The sequence below is a fragment of the Plecotus auritus genome (genome assembly GCF_963455305.1).
Source record: "Plecotus auritus genome assembly, chromosome: 4".
Taxonomy (NCBI): Eukaryota; Metazoa; Chordata; class Mammalia; order Chiroptera; family Vespertilionidae; genus Plecotus; species Plecotus auritus.
Genome location: NC_137775.1, coordinates 12,931,765 through 12,954,744, shown reverse-complemented (window position 1 = coordinate 12,954,744; position 22,980 = coordinate 12,931,765). Strand labels below are relative to the sequence as shown.

General features: G+C 43.2%; 1 protein-coding gene across 1 annotated transcript in view; it reads right to left on the bottom strand.

The window, feature by feature from the left end:
- SLC35F1 (solute carrier family 35 member F1) overlaps nucleotides 1–22,980 on the bottom strand; it is a 290,981-nt gene that overhangs the window by 30,003 nt on the left and 237,998 nt on the right. The window contains exons 3-6 of the mRNA XM_080664512.1: nucleotides 20,829–20,956; nucleotides 4,975–5,134; nucleotides 4,467–4,623; nucleotides 2,382–2,434 (exon numbers count right to left, since the gene is read on the bottom strand). Of these exons, the coding sequence (XP_080520638.1) occupies nucleotides 2,382–2,434; nucleotides 4,467–4,623; nucleotides 4,975–5,134; nucleotides 20,829–20,956 (498 nt within the window). The remainder of the gene's footprint in view (nucleotides 1–2,381; nucleotides 2,435–4,466; nucleotides 4,624–4,974; nucleotides 5,135–20,828; nucleotides 20,957–22,980) is intronic.

Sequence of the window (22,980 nt, the reverse complement as noted above, 5' to 3'; positions counted from 1 at the left end):
TAGCTTGTTAGTGGACGTTAGCAATGCAGCTGAAGGCCCAACTTGCTATCCAGGCAGGGTTTTCAAACAATCGATCAACTTGATGGAACAAATGAACTGCTTTGACTTTTGACTGACAACTACATAATAGCTGCAATAACACATTTATAGACAGGGTATGTGTACAACCATTTCTTAATTGAAATGTTTTCTTTCTCACTGAAGATAGCATTCATTCACACTTGTCCTCATGCACCAAGAGACTTAAGCTAAAGAGATTGGAAAAGAATACTGTCAGCTGATCCTAATTGAGAGCTTGCTAGGTGTCATGTACTTTATATACATCAATTAATTGATCCCCACAACAGTATAACGCCATTACTCGTGTAACTCTCATTATACAGATAAGGAAATGAGCTTATAGAGTGTATCAGTCAAGAAACACAGTCCATACCAGGTTCAACAGAGGAAATTTAATATGGGGCACAGTTACAAAGGTATTTGAGCGGATGAGTGGGGAAACAGGAATGGTGAGGCAATGCAGAGACTAGCAACGGCAGTAAGTAACAGCCTGGAACTAGAATGATCCAGTGAGGAGTCCCAGCAGCTGCTGTGCCATCTCCTGGTTCCCCAGAAAGTAGGTGCAATGCCAAGCCTGAAGTCTCCTGCCACCCTCTTGTCGTTCATTCATTTGCTTACTTAGTAACTATTTATTCACTGAATATGTGGCTAGAATTGAGCTAAACATTAGAACCTTACAGTAGGTCAGGACAAAAGTGGCCTTGGAGAAAAAAAAAAAAAAAAAAGAAAGAAAAACCCTCAAACCCAACCCCATCATCACTTAAGAAAAGGGCGAATATTTGATTGCCTTTCTAGACCGTTGTGGCCTCATTTCCCATCAGGAATTAAACAAATGGCTCCGTAATGTGTTCCTTTTACACGGCCCTTCATCATTTCCAACTGCAGGGGACTGACGTTTCAATGGCAACGTGAGAGCTCAGAATAAAACTACCTTTCGATGGCACATTTAACTAACACCGAGTTATAACAGAACCTTGGTGGACATGCACATGCCATCCACATAGAGGACAGACTGTTTTTTATTATGACTATTACTATTAATATAAAATTAATTTAGACTCACGGACCGCTACATGGGAAGCGTTCCCGAGCAGTAATGTTTTGTTTCCTGGCACGGAGAGTCACAAAGGCAAATGTGTCTGTAACCTGCCTCTGGTTTCCTTGCCCAGCTGCCCTCCCTGCCCCGCCCCCATCTCCTCCTCTCTATTGATTTTCATTTCATTGGAACATTCTACAGCAAAACGCAAGAGAAATTAAATGGCAGGACTCTGTGACAGCCACAAGGGCTGGGCCGCCCTGGAAGTCACTAGAACTAATCCCCAGGGAGAGTCCTGCATGATTCTGTAGCTGGCAATGTATTTTCCGAGGGAGTTTTCTCAGCAGCAGGTGGCTTTGGATGCTCTGGGGTCGAAGGTAGGTGAAGTAGTGTGATGAAGTGTATGCCATTGCTGACCTAGCTCATGGAAGCAGAATTTGACTTAAGCTGTTAATTCCATCAAAGCTCATATAAACTGGCGGTGGCTCCAGCAGCCAGCTTCCACGTGGGGGACCAGGTGTATTTTCCTCCCCATTTACATGCACTGTGCACACAATTCCCAAGCGCCTCCCTAAAACCAGGCTCTGCCCTCATTGCTGGGACTCACGGATCTTGGTATAGACACTGAGGGCAGAGCTTGGGGCCTAAGGCTATTAAATGGTAGTCCCTACTAGAGCTTTCTGTGTGAGCATTACAGCATCGCTTAGGATCTCAAGTCCTCGTCCTAATTTTTGTTGTTGTTGTTTTAAGAGAAAACTGATTTTAGAAAGAAGGGCAATCTGAGATGCCCTGGTTGACGAACCAGCTCAAGTTGTCTCTGGCATTGTTCACCAAGTCCCCTGGAGATCAATTAGCCATTCCTCATATGCAAGATGCTCCCTTCTGAAAGGCTCAGAATGTCCATTACATTGTTTTTCTTTTGTGCCTTTCAGTGCTGCGTTGCTTGGCTAGAGCGAACTGCTGTCCTTTATGTCCCACCACCGCCTCAGGGCATTCTCTTTCTGGTTGGTCTTTAACCTAATGACATACTTCTGTGTCTCCACTAATGGCATCTTGATGAGGAGAATGGGCCAGAGCTCAATTAGGAAACATTATGAATCATACAGTTTAGTCTCTTGTAGTGCGCAAGAATTCCTAAAATGACAAGGGAGCTTCATTTTCCTTTGTCCCTGCATTCTAAATCTTTTCATTGTTCATGCTCCAGGCCCACCCACCTTGCTCTTCAAATGTATTTCTCAGGTTCCCTAAAAAAAAACCCAGCATTTTAGGTGAACAAGCCCCTTACCTATTTGCCAGTCCCAGGGCACCTTTAACAGCTCCTTGTGCTCCATTATAGCTCTGCAAATGGAAAGAAAGTGGACCTGATGAGCAAGGTTATGAAGCATCCGACTTCTTTTCCCTCACCAGCTTTGTACCAATCACGCAGCAACCAACGGAATGTCAGAACTACCTCTGGGCCATGCAGAGGCCAGTCTAATTAGACAGACTGTGGTTTATCCTGAAGCATCTTGTCGGGGTGGCCAGCAGGGGTGAGTGGGCCAGTGGGCATGGTGGAGCCCAAACCTCCCACTGACCTTCACACCCAAGCCGTCTGCCTATGGCCTGTGTTTGTCCTTACTTAGATGCTTCCTGAAAAGGAAACAGTGAGGTTCGGAAAATTTCTGTGCTCGCAGGTGTAATTAATTTTCTGACTGAGCGTTTTCTAGGGCAGGGATTCTCAGACTTTCATGTGCAAAAAAAAAAAAGCCACCTGGGAAGCATGAAGAAACAGCTTCCTGGGCTCCTAGCGATCCTGAGTCCATAGATCTGGGAGGGGACCGTGGATGGGCATGTCTGAGGGGTTCTCACGTGGTACCAGAGAAGCACACCGAGAACCACGGCTCTAGAAGAGGACCCAGAGGCTAGGTAGCACCATGCCACCAGTGCTGTTTGGTTTTGGTGGGTCCTTGATGTATCCCGTTTGCCAGACTCACCCATATGCCACCACTTCCATGATTTCGGTAGCAGTGTCTCTGAAGGGCTCAGTCGGCGCTAGTGGGGACTGCTACTGAAGCCAGTGAGCACTAGATCTAGGAGTGTATTTGTTGGGTTCAAGAGTAATAATCCATAAAATGAGCCATCCATCTACAAAATGTTGGTTCTGAACAGTCGAACTAGGCAATTTCTTTTCCTCTCACACACCTAAAGCACCAAACTTAGGAGCTTTAAAATGCCATCATGCTTTCAAAATGAACCAAAAATAAATCCTCGGAGAGTCTTCCCACCTCAGTGCCTAGTGTACTATGGGGCTTTTCACTTCTATCTGAGGGTACTGAAATTTGGAGGACTCTTGGAAACAGCCTATTTGCAAAATATTTACGGTGATGCTAAAATATCTTCCATAAATAATCGCAGGCACTGAACCAATACAATTGCAAAGTACTTGCTTTGTAGAAAATTATTTGGTGAAATCAGAATTGCTTGCTTTGTAAAAACAGATTTGGTGAAATTAGACAGAAGGTCATTTATTCATCTCTTATGTGAAACTCAAATATGTGGCCTTTTTTGATGAAAAATTATACTTCGTTTGACACTTATCCTCACAGCAATTTCTGAGGCACAAACCAGTGATGACTTATATGTCCCCACACCAGAATTATTGAAAAATTGGTGTTTTTGACTTTTTGAGAATGTCTGTGTTACATCTTTACCTATTTTTAACAATTTATCTTTATTGTTGAAAGTATTACAGATGTCCCCTTTTTTTCCCATTGACTCTTTCACCCCACTCCCACCCCCCCTCCCTAACCCCCTCCCCACCAGGCCTTCACCGCACTATTGTCTCTTTCCATGGGGTATGCATGTATGCATAGAAGTTCTTTGGTTATTTAAGGGAAATGGAAACACAAAATTTCCAAGAGATGAATCTGAAATATGATTCACTCATGCAAATCCATGGGCAATAGAAGAGCAAACTGATAAAAGAGCAAATTTAAACTGTAAGATTTCTGGTGGCAGTCGTCACTAGTAAACAGAATGTCCCTTTCTGGAAGTGCATCAGATTGTGGCATTTACACTTAGTTTTTTTATTTCTCTACGTAACAACCCACAGGCTAGTGTGGGAGAATCAATGTACATCCAATGGTTTCTTGTCAATCATCTTCAAAGTCCATTACATGTTTTTCTAATAATTTACAATAAACTTACTTCGTTTGGAAGAAATTTACTCATAAAGATGTTGAGTTTTCAGGTTTCATGTGGGGAACTGGTGACAGGTTCCCAGCTTTGATTTTTATAAAATAAAGTTACCAACCCTACGCCAAAGGGAAAAAATTTTAAACACATGCCCTGAGAGTCTCTACTGTCTGAGTTTCTTGTTATTTTTACTCACAATTGAATTCCACTGAAAAATGCCCCGAAGAGTCCGATCATGCCCAGGAATTCCACTCGGCTCAGGGTCCGGATGATGTACTCTTCCCAGACGTTAGAGATACCATAGAGTGTGGCTCCTGCTAAGACCAGAAGGTCCCCTACCAGCTTATTTTCCCCTAGGAACAACAACAACAAAAAACAGAGAGAGCTTCATTTAAAAATTCTTAACAAGAATTTAGCACCAGCGAAATTCTATTCTGACATTTTTATACAAGTTCTATAACTTACCAGCTGAGATTTAGTAAAGTTTGTTTATGGGCGGCCAGATATGCTTCCCTTATTCACTCAAGAAATGTATTAAGCACCTCCTGTGTGCCACTGTTCTAGGTGTGGGGAACCAAGCATGAGTAAGACACAGACAATGGGAAGACCAGGTTCCTTTCCTTCCACTCCACAATGAACATCCCCTGTCTTGCCGTGGCCTCACCCACTGAGCCAGGTAACCTGGTGAACACACAGAGACTCACCTGCTCCCTGATGCCTTCCCACAAGCACGTCCGCTCCCACCGTGCAGCCCATCCCCAGGATGCAGACCACGATGCCGATGAAATGTACAGCCTTGTACCGGATCAGCAGGAAGAACCAGGAGAGTAAAATCACCACCGGGATCACAAAACAGTCCAGGAGCTATTGGCCAGGAAGAAAAGAACAGCGGGAGGTCAGGGGGAAGCTTTTCATGTAGCAAAGAACCATGACTTAGCTCTGTAGACAGGCCAAGTCCCCTGAACCTGAGGTTCGGTGTAGAGCCAGAACTAATGCAATTAAAACAGACTCAGAAACAAACTCAAATGAGTTTTACTCAAACATCCCCAAGAGGAAAAGGGGAGAAGGCAAATCGATAAGACAGGCTGGTGGGGAAGATTCTCCGGATCCCTCAGTGCCTGGACCCCAGGGGAACACCTCATATGCTGTGTGTACATGCTGAGCCATTTCAGATGGTCCTTCCACTTTAGGAGTAGGTCTGGGAGTGGGAGGAAAGGGGGCAGAGGTCTTACAATGTTTTATAAATTATTAGAATTTACACAAAAGTTGAACTTAATTTCTCCCAGACAACTGTCTTCCCACAGCCAGTAAAAGTTACTTTCATCTGTCCTTGAAATTTCACTCTTAAAAGAAGATTGCTCTAAATATAAATACAAATATTAATCTCAGAAGTTTACAAATAACTTTAAAATGCTGTTATAAAAAAGAGTCATAAAGGCTAGAAGTTTGAACAGAGTTTAGAAAAAAATAACTGGTTTCATTTCTTATATATTTTGGACAAATAGTGAGATTCCAAAAGCCCTGAGAGTTGGTGAAGAATTCACTCTGATCATGCAGTGAGGTAACATGGTGAAATGAAAAAACCCCTGTGCCAGGGACCAGAAATCTGAATTTGAGTGCTCGGTCCTTGCTTATAGCGGTATGACTTTGGGCAAATCACAAATTCAGGAAACATGAATTTCCTGATAGTAGAAGAAGATGACTCCTACTGACTTTCCCCAAAGATCATTGTGAAGCTCAGAAACAATACATGTAGAAGCATTTTGTAAATTACTTGGGCCTCGATGCCAATCTACAATCCTGTTTACCAACACATACACTGGGCTCCACGTGCTGTTGTTTCTCTCACACTGTGGTAAGCTGCAGTGACCTTTGACACTCCATGCAAAGTAGGGTCTCCACTAGACAAACTTATGTCCCACTGGCCTTCGATGTCCATATACCAAATGAAAAGCTGGTGATCCTGTCCCATTGCCCAGCACAGCTCCTCCGCTAGAATCCTCGATAAGTGGCCCTACCTCCCAGCAACCAGATTCAGAACAGTGACCCCTAATACTCCTTCATTCTATATCCTATTGACCACTGACTTCTGCCATTTCCATCTTTTAAACATCTCTCAAATCTACTCATGCCACCCTCTCTCACTTCCACCCCTAATTGAGATAGTGTCAATTGCAATAATAATAAATATTGAATTATTGGCATAATGTTTGCCTTCCTCACATGTCCAGAGGTCCAGGGAAGCAGGAATATATTCCTAGTACCCAAAACCCTGTTGGGCTAATACATTTATCCAATAATCGTTATTGAACAAATACATATATGAATTTATAATGACCAGAAACATCAAAATAGAGTCTCCAAGATTCATTTAAGGCTGAAAAAAATATATATATACAGTAGTCCACCCCCCTTTTCCATGGTTTCACTTTCCCCAGTTTTAGTTACCCACAGTCAACCGCAGTCTGAAAATATTACATGGAAAATTCCAGAAATAAACAATTCATAAGTTTTAAGTTGCACATCATTCTGAGTAGTATGATGCAATCTCATGCTATCCCACTCTGTCCTGGCCAGGGCACGAAGCACCCCAGCATATCCACGCTATATATGATACCCACCCGTTAGTCACTTAGTAGCCATCTCAGTTATCAGATCGACTATCACGGTATCACAGTGCTTGTGTTCAAATAATTCTTATTTTACTTATCCTATATAATAAAAGGCTAATATGCAAATTAACCGAACAGCAGAACGACCAGTTGCTATGATGCGCACTGACCACCAGGGGGCAGACGCTCAACCAGGGGGCAGACGCCTCCGTGACAGTGCTAAGGATAAGCGGGCCTAAGCTGTCAGTCAGACATCCCCCAAGGGCTCCCAGACTGCGAAAGGGTGCAGGCCGGGCTGAGAGACCCGCCCCCCCCATACATGCACCGGGCCTCTAGTATTGTTATAATTGTTTTATTTTATTATTATTGTTAATCTCTTACCGTGCCTAGTTTATAAATTAAACTTTATCATAGGTATATATGTACAGTAAAAAAACATAGTATACATAGGGTTCTGTACTGTCATTGGTTTCAGGCATCCACTGGGGATCTTGGAACATGTCCCCCAGGAATAAGGGGGGGCTACTGTATTTGCAGAGCATCCCTGACTGTCAGAGTGGCTTTTGGCCCTGTAAGCAGCACTCAGAATCCCCTCCACCCTGAAGCTTTTTGTGACCTGGACAGATCCTTCAAGCTTCTCTGTGCATTGGTCTCCTTGGCAAAATGAAACAAGCAATCAGAATGTAAGCTGCCCCTGGGGCTGCTGTGAGATAAGGTGATGAGGGCCCTGAGAATAGTGATTTAACAGTGTGATGGCTGGGGGCTGAGCTGGGAGGGGACAGCTCTCCCGGAGGGGCAATGTAGAGAGGGGGTGGCTGGTGGGATTGTACTACACAGGGTTGCTCAATGCATAGTTAATTAGCAAATGAATGACCTTACTTGATGTGGTAAAATACTCTAAGGCAGGTTTTATAACTGGCCTCAAATGCCATTAAAATACATTAGGAAATTTCAGTTTGCCAGTGAAAACTGTTCACTGGGCATAAAACAGGTGGTGTTTTGCTTTAAAAATTAGATATGATTGCATCAACGGTTGAAATATTTACGACTGGGATTTCATTATCTGGCTGGAAGCCCTCGATCCAGGCCTCCATTCCTGGATTACTGAAGGCGAACGAGGCCATCATCCAATCTTCAGGGAGGACTGAAGTGAGCCTTTTGGGGTCTCGGTGTCATTCGAAATCCCAAAGCATATGATGAGTCCTGGGATCTATTCCCTTAATGAGTTGAGCTAAAAAAAACCCGCTTCTTTGTAAATGGCAGGTCTTATTTGTTGGGAGGATTTTCAGGAAGAAAGAAGGGAAAAGGAGACTACAAATCGGAGCCAGGGTTTCTGAGACACTGCAGTGAGGGAAGCGTGGTGCCCAGTACACAGCAGGTGGTCAGTAATGAGTGGCCGAGTGAATGAATGAATGCACAGCCACTTGGTATCACTGATGGTCAGAAGGGACATTGGAGGTAATCCAGGGTGCTTGCTACTGGCATTTGGGCTGAAATAATTCTTCACCTTGCAGGTCTGCCCCATATTCTCTGCAGAGTACAGTTGGGCCCTGACCACTAAAAAAGAAAAAAAAAGGAAAAAGATGCTTCTACACATTAACAAGTGCCCCTTGGGGATGGTATCTCCCAAGTTTTGGGGAGATACTGCCCAGTTTGTGACCCCTTTATTGAAAGTTGGGAACTCAGAAGTCTCAAGAGAAGTGATGTGCTCAAGGTCACTCAAATGGCTGACACCAGCGCCAGTGCTGTCCTGGGTCTTTTCTGAACAATATTTAATGAAGGTCCATTACTACAGGATTACTACAGGTGGAGGTCTCACTACGGTACCTGTAACTACAGGAAGGAAACCATTTGGTAGCTGCTGTTATTAAACAGGCTATTATTTTTCAGTAATTTTTGGCTCCAGCCTTTCCCCTGTGGTCATATAGCATAAAACATACTGACAAAATAATTTTCCAATGGTTTTCTGGTAACTTAACTCCTTAGCTAAGCGGTAGTTAGAGTAATAAAAAAGAGAAGCATTATACTAGATGCCTGTTAAAAAAGAAAAAGAACCAAGAAAGCTTCCGATTCTGTCATTAACCTGTATACTGTATTTATCTTTCTTTGCATACATTTCTATAACCAAAAGAAAAAGTATAAGACATCAGTACTAAAAAAACAAACAGATGAATATTGTTTCACAATCGTCTTATGCTCTGACAATTCTCAAAGAACTTCAAGAATATTTTGGAAAGAAAAGTGTTCATTACCTCTTAAATTTACATAGCATTTTTTAAAAATATACTTTATTGATATTTTAAGAGAGGAAGGGAGAGGGATAGAGAGTTAGAAACATCGATCAGCTGCCTCTTGCACACCTCCCACTGGGGATGTGCCCGCAACCAAGGTACGTGCCCTTGACCAGAATCGAACCCGGGACCCTTCAGTCCACAGGCCGACGCTCTATCCACTGAGCCAAACCGGTTTCGGCACATTTTTCCCTATTGGATATCAAATTAGCTATTTTGCCTTAGGGGAGGAGCAAGAAGTTACCAGACAAAGAGGAAGTGTCTCCCAGCATTTGGAAGGGAATATAAGTCTTTCCTGGCCTGGGTGATACTGTGGGGAGAATAAGAGGTCCCGCTACACTCCTCCCAGACCATACTCGGTTTGGGTGACATATGTGTTTATTTCTTGATTAAGAATCTCAGTATCATACTATTAGGCATAAAAATCTGAGAGGAGAAATCAGAATCTCTGAGAATAAAATATTAACAATGGTTATCGTTGAACTGAATCTTCTCCACCCCATTGCACCAATTCTCCGTGCTATCCAAATTTCCTCTCTTGCACATATGCTACTTTCAAAATATATAGAGTATAAAAAATACATGAGGGTATAAAAGATCCACGAGAGTCAGATCAGTCTTTCTCAAGCAGAGTGGATGGTTTGTAAAAAAATTAAAACAAAACAAAAAGCCACCACCCAACTGTTCCCATTACAGTAGAGCATAATGGGGAGGTGACCTCATCCCTCTTTCTAATTCTCTGTGCCCAAAAGAGACTCCTGCCAGCCTTCAGCGCCTCATTAACGCTCCCCTCAGGCTATTCACAGGGAGAAGGCTCCCCTCACAGGGCCCAGCTGTCAGAGGCTGAACCTGAGGCAACTGGTAGGTGATTCCAGGGAAAAGAACATTTCCCTAGTCCCCCCTCCTCTGCTTCTAATTGGCAATTCTCCCGTGTTTCCAAAAGTGATCTAAATTATAAATTCATCTCCGGTGAGTAAGACTGAATTGTTAACAGGGAAGGATCTTAAAAAAGACAAACTTCAGTTACACAGACACAATAAAAGTCCTCTTTTGGCTGGCAGTCCAGCTGAGGAGAGTGATATAATTTGGGAAATGCACATTCACATCGAGCACCATGTTCATTCAGGGGCCTGGAGACCATCCCAGAGGCATTTTTGAAACTCCAACCCAGGGTACAATTCAGGGAGTGGTGTCTCTGATCTGGAACCAATTTTTCTCACCCCCTCCATCCCTTCAGATTTTTTTTCCCTTCCAGGGCTATTTCATTCCTAACACCTCTACTCCCCCCACCCCTCCCCGCCAAAACCCATACCTTAGGACTTAATGTTTAGGCTTTACTCTTAAAATATTAATGATGTGTTAATATGTTCCCATGTGCCAGTTCATCAGAACTTTTTACATGCTCAAGTATATTCTCTTTATGTTTTAGGCTTCGACTCTCAAAGACGGAAGAAGGAAGGAAGGAAGGAAGGAAGGAAGGAAGGAAGGAAGGAAGGAAGGAAGGGAGGGAGGGAGGGAGGGAGGGAGGGAGGGGGGAGGGAGGGAAGGAGGGAAGGAAGGAAGGAAGAAGGGGGGGAAGGAAGGAAGGAAGGAAGGAAGGAAGGAAGGAAGGAAGGAAGGAAGGAGGGAGGGAGGGAGGGAGGGAGGGAGGGAGGGAGGAAGGGAGGGAGGGAAGGAAGGAAGGAAGAAGGGGGGGGAAGGAAGAAAGGAAGGAAGGAAGGAAGGAAGAAAGGAGGGAGGGAGGGAGGGAGGGAGGGAGGGAGGGAGGGAAGGAAGGAAGAAGGGGGGGAAGGAAGGAAGAAAGGAAGGAAGGAAGGAAGGAAGGAAGGAAGGAAGGAAGGAAGGAAGGAAGGAGGGAGGGAGGGAGGGAGGGAGGGAAGGAAGGAAGAAGGGGGGGAGAAGGAAGAAAGGAAGGAAGGAAGGAAGGAAGGAAGGAAGGAAGGAAGGACACTGCCATGTGCTGAAAACCTGGGACGGGCACCTAGAAATCTAGGTGACCATGGGAAGACACCAATCATTAGGGGGCACACGTTCTTCAGCTCCGATGCAGTGAAATCCACGCTGGGTGAAAGCAGAGCTGTCAGAGCACAGGTTCCTTCTGGTGAGCATCATTGGAGTTTTTTATTTTTCTTAAAATGTATTTTTATTTGATTTTTTATTGATTTCCCTCTCCCTCTCCCTCTCCCTCTCCCTCTCCCTCTCCCTCTCCCTCTCCCTCTCCCTCTCCCTCTCCCTCTCCCTCTCTCTCTCTCCCTCTTTTTATTGATTAGGGAGAGGGAGAGGGAGAGGGAGAGGGAGAGAGAGATAGAAACATCAATGCTGAGAGAGAATCACTGATGGCTGCCCCCTGCACACCTCCCATTAGGGAGGAGACGGCAACCTGGGCATGTGCCCTGACCAGGAATTGAACCATCAGCCTCCTGGTTCATAGGCCGACGCTCCACCACTGAGAAAAAACAGCCAGGCCCATTGGAGTTTTAATCAGGTTTAAAACAAACTCTTAATGATCAGCCAACTGGATTCCAAAAGTAGAAAGCAAGGAATGTGCATGCCCTAGTTTCTGCCCTATAACAGGCACAGTGCTAGGTTCTTTGTTACAGATGAGAAATCGGAGCACTGAAGATAATAGGTAACTGATTGGGAGGTCACGTGGTAGTGGTCAGGACCGGGATTTGATCCCAGGTCTGCCACTTGCTTACACAGTGAGCTTAAGCAGCCGAGGTCCAGGTGCGGGGGTCTAGGGCCAGGCCAGCCCGAGGCTCCAGCTAGCAGGCTCGTGGGCTGCCTCTCACATTGCGAGCACTCCTGGAGGGATGCAGGCTCTGAGGGTACTGAAGAAATAATCAGTTTTTATATTATAGGAGGTGAAGGGTATAAGAAAACGTATGAGAATTGGAATTGTTAGTTTTTAGTGATGGGTCTCCAATACTGTCACTATCTTGTTTTTGGAGAAGTGGTTTCCTCGAGTCCGCCATGCAACACTAACTTGTATTTTTTTTTAATATTTTATTGATTTTTTTACAGAGAGGAAGGGAGAGGGATGGAGAGTTAGAAACATCAATGAGAGAGAAACATCAATCAGCTGCCTCCTGCACACCCCCACTGGGGATGTGCCCGCAACCAAGATACATGCCCTTGACTGGAATCGAACCTGGGACCCTTCAGTCCGCAGGCTGACGCTCTATCCACTGAGCCTAACCAGTTTCGGCACTAACTTGTATTTTTCTTATTTATGGAATTCATGCACATGAGAACATTAACAATAACATTAAAGAAAGTACAAATTTCAAAGCCCATGTTGAAGGAAATGAATATTTTCTGATAAAATATTAATTCTACATCAATTTTGCATTGTTTTGATTCCTCCCAGCATTAAAACAGCGGGGAGGAACAATTTCAAAAGCTGAAGGAAAACATCTTGTGCTTCTGGGGTCTATTTCTAGGTCTAACTCAACTGAAAAAGAGCAAAATCAAATGTTCATCACCTTGTACTTGTCACTTAGTTACTCAGTCAGCAGGTACTTATTAAATGCCTACTGGATGCTCAGCATTGCTACAGGTGCAGGAGATACTGGACTGAAGGAATCTCTTTGCATCTAGGTCCAAGTGGACAGTATTCAGCACACACGTATTTCTTCCTGCAGTTCACAGCCAGTTTCCTTCCCTAAGGACCTGCCTGGCATTGAAAGCCGGTGGAAAAACATGGGCCATTGTATGCAATGTTGTTTGCCTACTTGTGACCACATGAGGAGGCAGGTTTTTAAATTCGTACTGATAGGTGGAAAACTGGGAGGGAGGGAGGGGGAGGGGGGGGAGAGAGAGAGAGAGAGAGAGAGAGAGAGAGAGAGAGAGAGAGAACACAGACATTTAAGGGCATCTTATTTATAACCTGTCTACAAAGCCATTGGAGCTAATAATCAGCAGGTAGCAGGGGACCAAGTGGCAATTCATGTTGTCAGTAAAACCTGGGCTTATACACCCACTGAATGTCTCCTGAGAGTCCTCCCTATGGCTGGAGTCAGTCACTCCTCCTCTGTAATTCATGATATTTTGTGTATGGCTTCATTTTACAACCTTTCCCACTGTATTATAATTTGTTTACAGAACCCTCTTCCAGCAAAATAGAATAATAAAACTTTTTGAAAATTTAATTTTCCCCTTTAAATTATGCCTCATCCAGCCTTCAACCTGTAAATCTGAGCCTTGAGAAAAAAGAGAGAAGGTCCCTTAAAAAAGGAGAGGTCACTGATCAGCTTTCAAACAGAAAGCTGACTTTCCTGACTTCTTTACCAAGGTAGGGTCTAGAGCAGCCGTGGGCAAACTACGGCCCGCGGGCCGGATCCGGCCCGTTCGGCTGTTCCATCCGGCACGCGGAGCCGAAAGAGTGGAGGGTTCTCTTGCTCTCCCCTCCGCTCCTTCACCAGCAGCAGTGTTAACATGGCAACGTCGGGAAACACGGCCGCAGCTCCTTCTTCTGAGTGGGCGGATTTATATCCCCCATTCAGTACAAGGAACAACCTCTCAATCTTCCAGAGGCTCCTTGTAATGCCCCGCGGACGCGTCCCCGACATCACCCTGGGAATGCGTAGACACGTTATCGTGGTGATGTAGGGAGACACGCCCCTGGAGAGCACAGTATCAGAGCATTAGCTAAAAAGGAGACCAACAACACTGTTCCACTGAAGTTGATGTTTTAAAGACCAAAAACCTTTCAACCCAGTCTACATTGCCATCTACATCTACGTCCCGGGCATCATTGGAAGTTGCACTAAAGAAAATGTTTAATTTACTGTTTACCACATTTTGTTCTTTTCTATTTGTTTAGTTTTAAATTATTTTATTATATTTAAGTTTAATTTGAAAGGCTTTTGTACCTTTCCTTTGTTAGGCAATTTTATTTTGCCTTTGCCATCTTCAATATAAGGTATGTTATTGTGCTATGATTCCTCCATTTTTTGAAGTTTCAAATTATAATAATTAGTGTTTACATTCTTCTTGTTAAAATGTTTGAAATGAATAAAACTATTAAAATAAAAAAAAAGACCGTACCCTTTTATGTAATGATGTTTACTTTGAATTTATATTAGTTCACACAAACACTCCATCCATGCTTTTGTTCTGGTCCCCCAGTCCAGTTTAAGAACCCATTGTGGCCCTCGAGTCAAAAAGTTTGCCCACCCCTGGTCTAGAGAGTCAGGTGCATAGAAAGAGAAGAAATTCTTTAAATTCTGTATTTCTCCCTCCAACATATCAAGACATGATATTGTTAACTACATCGGAGTTTCTTCCAGAATGTGGAAGGTTGCCCCTTCCTCCCTTAGGGCTGAGCCAGGAGACCTAGTGTTACGGAGGGAGGATGTGAGACAAGGAATGCATGCGAGAGAAGTGGGGAAAGGGCTTGTCCCTGAAGGGGCCACATCAGAGCACCACCAGTGGTGACATGTGGTCAGCAGAGCTCTGTATTCCCTCCTCAGAGCTTCCGTTTAGCTGGAAGATGTCCAGAGTCTGAGTGCTTGCAAAGGGGTGCGGGGTGGCTTACCCGGGGCAGGATGGGGGTTTCCACGTGGCAGGAGCTACCAAGGCTGGAGACCAAATGCATTTACAGCTGGACACGTGGAGGTCCAAACGCAGGCGTCCTCAAACTACGGCCCGCAGGCCACATGCGGCCCGCCGAGGACATTTATCCGGCCCGCCAGGTGCCGCTGCCCGTCCTGTTTAGTAGCTGACTCATCCCGGGCCCGCAGTGCGCATAGGAATTTGTTCATAGTTGTTTTTTTTTTAAACTATAGTCCGGCCCTCCAACGGTCTGAGGGACAGTGAACTGGCCCCCTGTTTAAAAAGTTTGAGGACCCCTGGTCCACAGCATCAACAGAAATCGGGGAGATGGGTTTTGGGGGGAGGGAGGGGGTGGCAGTTAGCACGGAGAAGGAGACCATTGCTGGGGCAGAGAGAGCGGCAGAGGCCAGCAGAGTACCAGGCACAGAACAAACAGTAGCTCCACACCCAGCAAGTCTGCCAACTGCCCACAGTGAACAGCAGCCGAAGGTCAGCCTAGAGACCCACATGCCATCTCAGAAATGAGTAGGGAAGGGAGAATTCTGAGAGGCTAAGCATTTGCCCCAAAGCAACTGAACTTTCCAAAGACAGATTTTAAACGGGAAGAAATGCAGTTTTACACGTCATCGCCCTTTTGCCTTCCACTGCTGTTAAGCCAGCTTGAGGATGTTTGAGGGGAGGAAGGTTCACTATGGATATTAGATCAATTATAGGATATAAAGGAGTTGGTTGCTTTGAATATCTAAGTATAGAACAAATGAATCTGCACCCCGGCTATTCCTATAACATGAGCTTCTCGAGAGCTGGGACCGTTTTTCATCACCTTTACGTCCCCAAAGCGTAGTAGAATATTTAAAGGTGTTTAGCGTTCCATATCTGGGTCTGCCTGAATAAATGCACTTACTGAGAATGAAACTACTAAAGGTCACTTGTGTTGCTTTGCTCAATAACTGGCCATTAAAAAGTCATTTTTTCATTCATTGACTGATTTATTCAAATATTTCATACATTTTTGGCATCTATAGGTACAAGATGTGAAAGAAACAAAGATGAATTGTTTCTGCATTTACTGGAATTTATTCAGTGCTTCTTGTACACAGGTCCCACCTTCAAGGACCTTATACACTTGAAGGGGAGAGGAAATATGTAAAATAAACAACTATTGGATGAAGTGGAAAGTAACAGTACCAAGGAAAATGAATATGAAGAAATAAATACTGTCAAGACAGAATTAAATGCATGTTTTCCTGTTTTGCAAGCATGGCTATTCCAGAGGGTAGAGGGAGGAGGAGAGAGAGATACTTTGCTTGCTTTCCAGTGGCTGTACCTGATGGTGTCTGGGAACCAGGCCATCGGCCCAGAGTCAGTGGAGCTAGAAATTGGAGCTTCCTGTGGAATGGAGTTCTATAGAACACACGTAAAGGGATGGGCATAGTAATGGAACTAAGGAGACATTGAAGATCGTTTTAGTGTATTCTTCTGAGGATGGGCAAGGGTCTATACCCTATATCAGGACAAAAGGCTGCAGAAAACTGTGCAGCATCCAATCAAATACTTATATTTGAACTGATGTTTAAGTTATTATATTTGTGATAATAACTTAAACTCATATTTAAGTTATTATCACAATCATGAGAATAGGAAGTCCAACTCTAAGGAATCTGAACAATTCAAAATATCATGTTCCCTTTAGGGGTCAGAACTTTGCTTTTGAAAGCTTTGCCTTTAAATGGACTTTAAAATATCTGTTGAATAATCATTAAACTGCCACAGTCCTGCACCAGGAACTGGTAAAAATAGCAAGGATAAAGAAGAAAACATGGTCTTAAAAGCTGAGCTCGTAATTGTAAGCTCATGCCCATGGGACCTGGTTCTACTGGATACAGGTATGCTTCCTCTCTGGGCTCATCCACTGAGGTGGAAATTCAAGCTGGCTACAGAGAATGTCTGCTTGGTGACTTTCTCTCCTGTGTCGTAACTTCTTGGCCCTGGGACCACAGTTACATGAATCCTGAGGGTAGGGGTACCTCTCTGCTGTGTCTTCACTGAGCTGAATATTACTTTTGTTTTAAATCACACTACTATATTGTACTCTAATTGTGCATGTAGCTGTCTATCATTCCACAACAGGGTCCAGGTCTGATCGGTAGTTGGGTCCCCAGCACTTAGCCACTGGCATTTTTCAATCGGTAAAGAAATCTGTATGTCAAATCTACTCACATGGCTGAGACTTGAGAGACACATAAGAAGGTACCCAGCTTTTCTCTGTACCTGGTACAACTTAACCCTAATCCTACCTGAAATTCAGCGTGGACCCAGGAAGACCTGAGAGTTACATAAAGCAACGAGACAAGCTGTTGCATGCGTATGGTGTAGTATGTGAATGTTATGCATGTGCTTTGCACATGTATGTCACGTGGAATTAGTCTCAGGGTTGGATATCTCACTGCACGTTGGGGAGGCTGGCTTTCATTTGGCTAAGATGCCAAGGTCAGAGCAGTGTAGCCAAAGGGAAATAATTAGGATTAGAGGGATTTCTTTCTTCTCCTTTGTCCCTGATGGAAACTGCCTGAAGGATGGGAAGACTCTGAAATATCCTCTGTGAGAAGGAGAAGTGTTAGCAGTACAGACCCCTCAGTATGGTTTTTAGCAAGAGTACTGGAAATCGTTTCCAATGTGAGTTCCTTTTAATGACCAAACTATCATGTTTGAAGAGAACTGGTTTCTTCTTACTTCACTAGTTTCATCTATTTGCATTTTCATACTACATGGCTGGAAAAAGATGAATAATCTTTGGCAAGAAGTCATAAAGCTGATATTTCTTCTGAAATGGTTTCTATAGCACAGTTATAAAAATAGTATAGCTTTTAGAATTTAACCAAATGTCATTGCTAATCTGTCTCAAAATTATAGGCACAATCTATTTATTCTGTACAAGTTAAGAGATAGAAACCCACAAATGTGTCTTTAAAATAAAATCCTTATAAATTCAACATCATGGTGTTACCACCTCTCTTTTTACTTTCTAATAAAAAAACAGCTGGGTTTCTTCACTTCAATGTCTCTCTTTATTATCTTTTCCCTGAATAAATGTTATCTCTTCTGCCATTGTTAACTTTAGCTTTTGACTATAATGGCAAAGTTAAAATATATTTTTTTTCCAAATGATGTTCAACATTATTAGCTATTAGGGGAATGCAAATTAAAGCCACATGAGCCTGGCTGGGGTGGCTCATTGGTTGAGCACTGACTTATCAACCAGAAGGCCCGGGTTCGATTCCCTGTCACGGCACATGCCCAGGTTGTGGGCTCATCCCCAGTGGGGGGCATACGGGAGGCAGCCGATCAATGATTCTCTCTCATCATTGATGTTTCTCTCTCTCTCTCTCTACCTCTCCCCTCCTCTCTGAAATCAATAATATATATTTTTAAAAAACACAATGAAATATCGCTACACACCTTTTTAGGATGGCTAAAATAAAAACACCACCAAATGCTGGTGAGGATGAAGAGCAACAGATCCCTCATACATTGCTGGTGAGAATGTAAAGTGGTATAGCAACTCTAGAAAGTTGTTTGACAGTTTCTAAAACCAAATAGCAGCTTTCTATATAATCCAGAAGTTGCACTTTTGAACATTTATCCCAGAGAAATGGAATCTTACGTTAACACAAAAACCTGCACATAAATGTTCATAGCAGCTTTATTTGTAAAAGCCCAAAGCTGGAAACAACCCAGATGATTAAACAGGTGATGGTTCAACAAACTTGGTGTATTGACAGCATGAAGCAATACTACTCAGTAGTAAAGAGGAACAAACTATTGATACTTGCAACAATTTGGATGGACTTGAGGGCATTATGCTTGGTGAAAAATCCAATCTCCAAAGGTTAAATATTGTATGATTCTATTTTATATATTATTCCCCGGTTTACAAAATCATGTAGACGGAGAACAGATCAGTAGTTGGGCAGGTGAGAGGGATGAGAGTGGTGAATCTGGTGTGACTTCGTAGGGCACCACAGGGAGTTCCTTTGTTGGGACAGGGCTGTATCCTGACTGTGGCAGTCATTACACAAACCCACACAGGCACACCTCAGGGACACTGGGGCTTCGGCTCCTGGCCACTGCAATAAAGCCAACATCACAATAAAACAGTCACATGGATTTTTTGGTTTCTCAGTGCATGTAGAAGTTATGTGTATACCCACTACTGGGGATTGAACCACACCTGGGCATGTGCCTCAAAATATGGGAAATCAATGTAATTTAATCTACTTCTTTTAAACATTTATTGAATACCTAGTCTGTGCTGGTTTTTCTACTAGATACTAGAGATGCCCAGGAGGACAAGACATCATCCCTGCTGTGAAAGCACTCAGTTTGGTGGAGTAGATGGGAATAGTCGAACATCATTCTTAGGTAGGACAGGTTGTGGCAGCAGCTGGAAAAAAAGGTGCCATCGTGGGGTTCATCAAAATGAGGTGGGTGCTAAGCTGTGTGTGGCAGCATTGTGGTTGTTCTCCCAGCACCCATCCACAGCCCCTCTCTCTCAGCGGGTGACAGATATGTGACTGGGTGGGATTGATCCAACCCTGACTCAGGAGTGAATGCTGATTGTTGAGTCTGTGATGCCCAACCAGAGATGGTACCTCTCTGCTAGAGGGCATTTGGAAATCACGGGCACACTTCTGGTTGGTACAAAGTCTAAAATGGAAGCTACTGGCATGTAGTGGCCAGGGGCTAGGAATGTTAAATGGTCAATAAAATAGAAAAGGGACCCACATCATAAAAAATTATCCCGTCCAGAATGTCAGCAGTACTCCCATTGAGAAGTATTTGTCCCTAGACTCTCGATTCCAATAATTACAGGCTGTTGTTGTTCCTTGTGATTAAGCCCCTATCGCAGTGGTCGGCAAACTCATTAGTCAACAGAGCGACAAACCACAGTTCGTGAGCTGCATGTGGCTCGTGAGCTGCATGTGGTTCGCGAGCCGCAGTTTGCTGACCACTGGTCTAAAGCAATCTGAGAAACCTCATCCTTTATTAAGTTCAGACTTATGCCAATTAGCTCACAGTAGCAATCCCCTGTCATCACTGTGGTCTAATCAGAATAGAGCTCTGGGCTTTTCTTCAATGGTTGTAGGTAAGCATTCTTTCTGTCTCCCATTGGGCATGCAGCCCCATCCGACTCGTGTTTGGATAGCTTCCTATTCGATCTATATAATCTAAATTAATTCAGGTGGTTTGTTTGCTGGTTTGTTTCTCCATTTTTGTTATTGTTGTTTCTAAGCAAATTATTAGGATGGCAGAAATACTGTTGAGGTATCAAATCTAAGTAAAATCTAATATGTGAACAATGTTTTGTTTCATCCTGGAACTTTAGAATGCCTACAAATTCAAAATGTTGCCATTAAAAGAGAAATAACGGTGAAACAAAAATAGCTAAGCTTATTATTTTATATATATATATATATATATATATATATATATATATATGATGCTTTCTGAGATCTAAGCTAATCTTGCAATTGTGTATATGCATGTGTGTGTGTACATACATGCATAAAAGAAAAAGAGAGAGGAAAAACGAATACAGTACCTATCTTCATGGATAACACATTTTAAGAATTTAAATCTTGTCCCTTCGGGGAAAATTCTGTCCTTTCAGGTTGCAAAATCTTCACATCAAAAAAAGTTAAAACAAAAATTACTAAGCATTTTGATTACTTAATAAGAGTCCATGAACATATTCTGCAATATTGTGAGTTGTGATTGAAATAGATTTATTTTATGCTTATGAATACTTTTCCTCCTGACATAAAATTAGTTGGCAGTATTCATAGCTACAAATTATTTTTCTACATTATTAGTGATTACCATGGTGTATTAAGAATGAAGAGGAAAAAGAAGTCCAATTAGACTTGAATTAAGAAAAATTAATAAGACATAGAAATAAAGTTTAAGTTAACTTTCATACAACCAATTTCCCTCCTGTTGCAAAACTTATAGAGTAGTATTCAGATTCCTAAGTGACTGAACTGAAAACAAACAACATCTGGAAATTGTTGTTTGGAAGGAAAGAAGAGCCGTCAGTACCTGGATACTGGTCAGAGTCGTGTACTGGTAGGCCTTGACCACCAGGTAATTTGCCTCCAGGTCTATGAGTCCCAGCATCATATACTTCCACCATCTTCGTCGTAAAATTGCCAGGAGGTTTTCTTCTCCTGTGTTACAAAGTGGAGAAGAAATGGGTTAGGTTCTAAACACATAATAAACTGTCTATTTAGAAGGATTCTAAAATATTGTAGTATTATAGTTTAACCATGCCTTCTCAAATATTTAATTAAACAAATAAAGCAACGCGTCAAAGGCTGACATGATTTTACTTAGCTAATAGTCTTCACTGTAGAGTCAGTCCTTCAAATTGGTTTCTATGCCAGAATAAGACAGGGCGAGTTTTTAGTTCACCATGCAAAACATTTTCTCGGGGACATTTGAAGAAAAAAATTACATCATATTAAAATAAAATAAAAGGTAGGCTAGAAAGGCTGCATAAACACACCAAGTCCAAATCATCTGACACTTCAGGACTGTGATAAAATAGAAATGAAAAGAGGGTAGACCAATGGACTACCAGCAGGTCTAGTTAGGCTCCAAGATGCCATCCTGAGTACTGGTTCAGCTTTGAACATGACATACTTTGAAATTACACTCTGGTGGTGTGTGTGATGGGAAGAGACCGGAAGATGGAGCTCAGATGGACGAGTGCCATAAGACCATGGTCTTAATACTGTCAGCAACTGTAATCTTCACCACCTTGCCTCTTAAACTGATAGCATCAGTACAGATTTTAAATCCTTTAGTTCTTCATCTTTATTTTTACATATTTCAGGCCTGAAATAAACCTTATTTCTCAAGGGGCAGTCGATAGCTCTCTGGAGCCAGTCTTCATAGGGGATGTGGAATATACAGAAACACTAAGTGAATGGTGATTAAGTGCCTCTGGTTCAAGGTTTCTCATTAAGTTGCAGCCAAATTGTCAAGCATGAATGCAGTCTCATGTGAAGGATTGGTTAGGGAGTTGGAGAGGGAGGGAGGGAGGCAGAAAGAGAGAGAGTTTCATTCAAGAATGAAACCGTGTCTCTCTTATAACCCAATATTAGAAATGACACTTCTACTGTATTTTCTTTTTTATTTACTTTTCTTTTTTTTCTTTGTTTCATTATTTTATTTTTCAATTACAGTTTGCTTTCAACATTATTTTGTATTAGTTTCAGGTGTGCAGCATAGTAGACAGATGTTCATATAGGTTATAAAGTGTTCACTCAGATAATTCAAGTGCCCACCTGGCACCACAGATAGTTATTATAATACTAGAGACCCAGTGCACGAAATTCGTGCATGGGGGGAGGGGTGTCCCTCAGCCCAGCCTGTACCCTCTCCAATCTGGGATCCCTCTCACAATCCAGGACTGCTGGCTCCCAACCGCTCACCTGCCTGCCTGCCTGATTGCCCCTAACCGCTTCTGCCTGCCAGCCTGATCACCCCCTAACCACTCCCCTGTCAGCCTGGTTGCCCCTAACTGCGTTCCCCTGCCGGCCTGGTCACCCCCAACTGCCCTCCCCTGCAGGCCTGGTCCCCCACAACTGCCCTCCTCTGCAAGCCTGGTTGCCCCCAACTGCTGTCCCCTGCAGGCCTGGTCCCCCCCAACTGCCCTCCCTTGCAAGCTTGGTCCCTCCCAACTGCCCTCCCCTGCTGGCCTGATCACCCACAACTGCCCTCCCCTGCCGGCCATCTTGTGGTGGCCATATTGTGTCCACATGGGGGTGGCCATCTTGTGTGTTGCAGTGACGGTCAATTTGCATATCACTCTTTTATTACATAGGATTGTTGACTATATTCCCTATGCTTTGACTTACATCCTCATGCCTATTTTGTAACTACCAATTACTACTTCTTAATCCTTTCGCCTTTTTACCATACCCCAAATTCCCCTCCCTTCTGGAATCCATCAGTCTGTTCTCTGTGTCTATAAGTCTATTTCGATTTTGTTTGTTCATTTATTTTGCAATTTATCACATAAAAGTGATGTCATGTGTTACTTATCTATGTCTGGCTTATTTCACTTAGCATAATACCCTCTAGGTCCATCCATGCTGTCCCAAATGGTAAGATTTAATTCTTTTTTTATAGCTGAGTAATATTCCATTGTATATATGTATCACATTTTTAGCCACTCATCTATTGA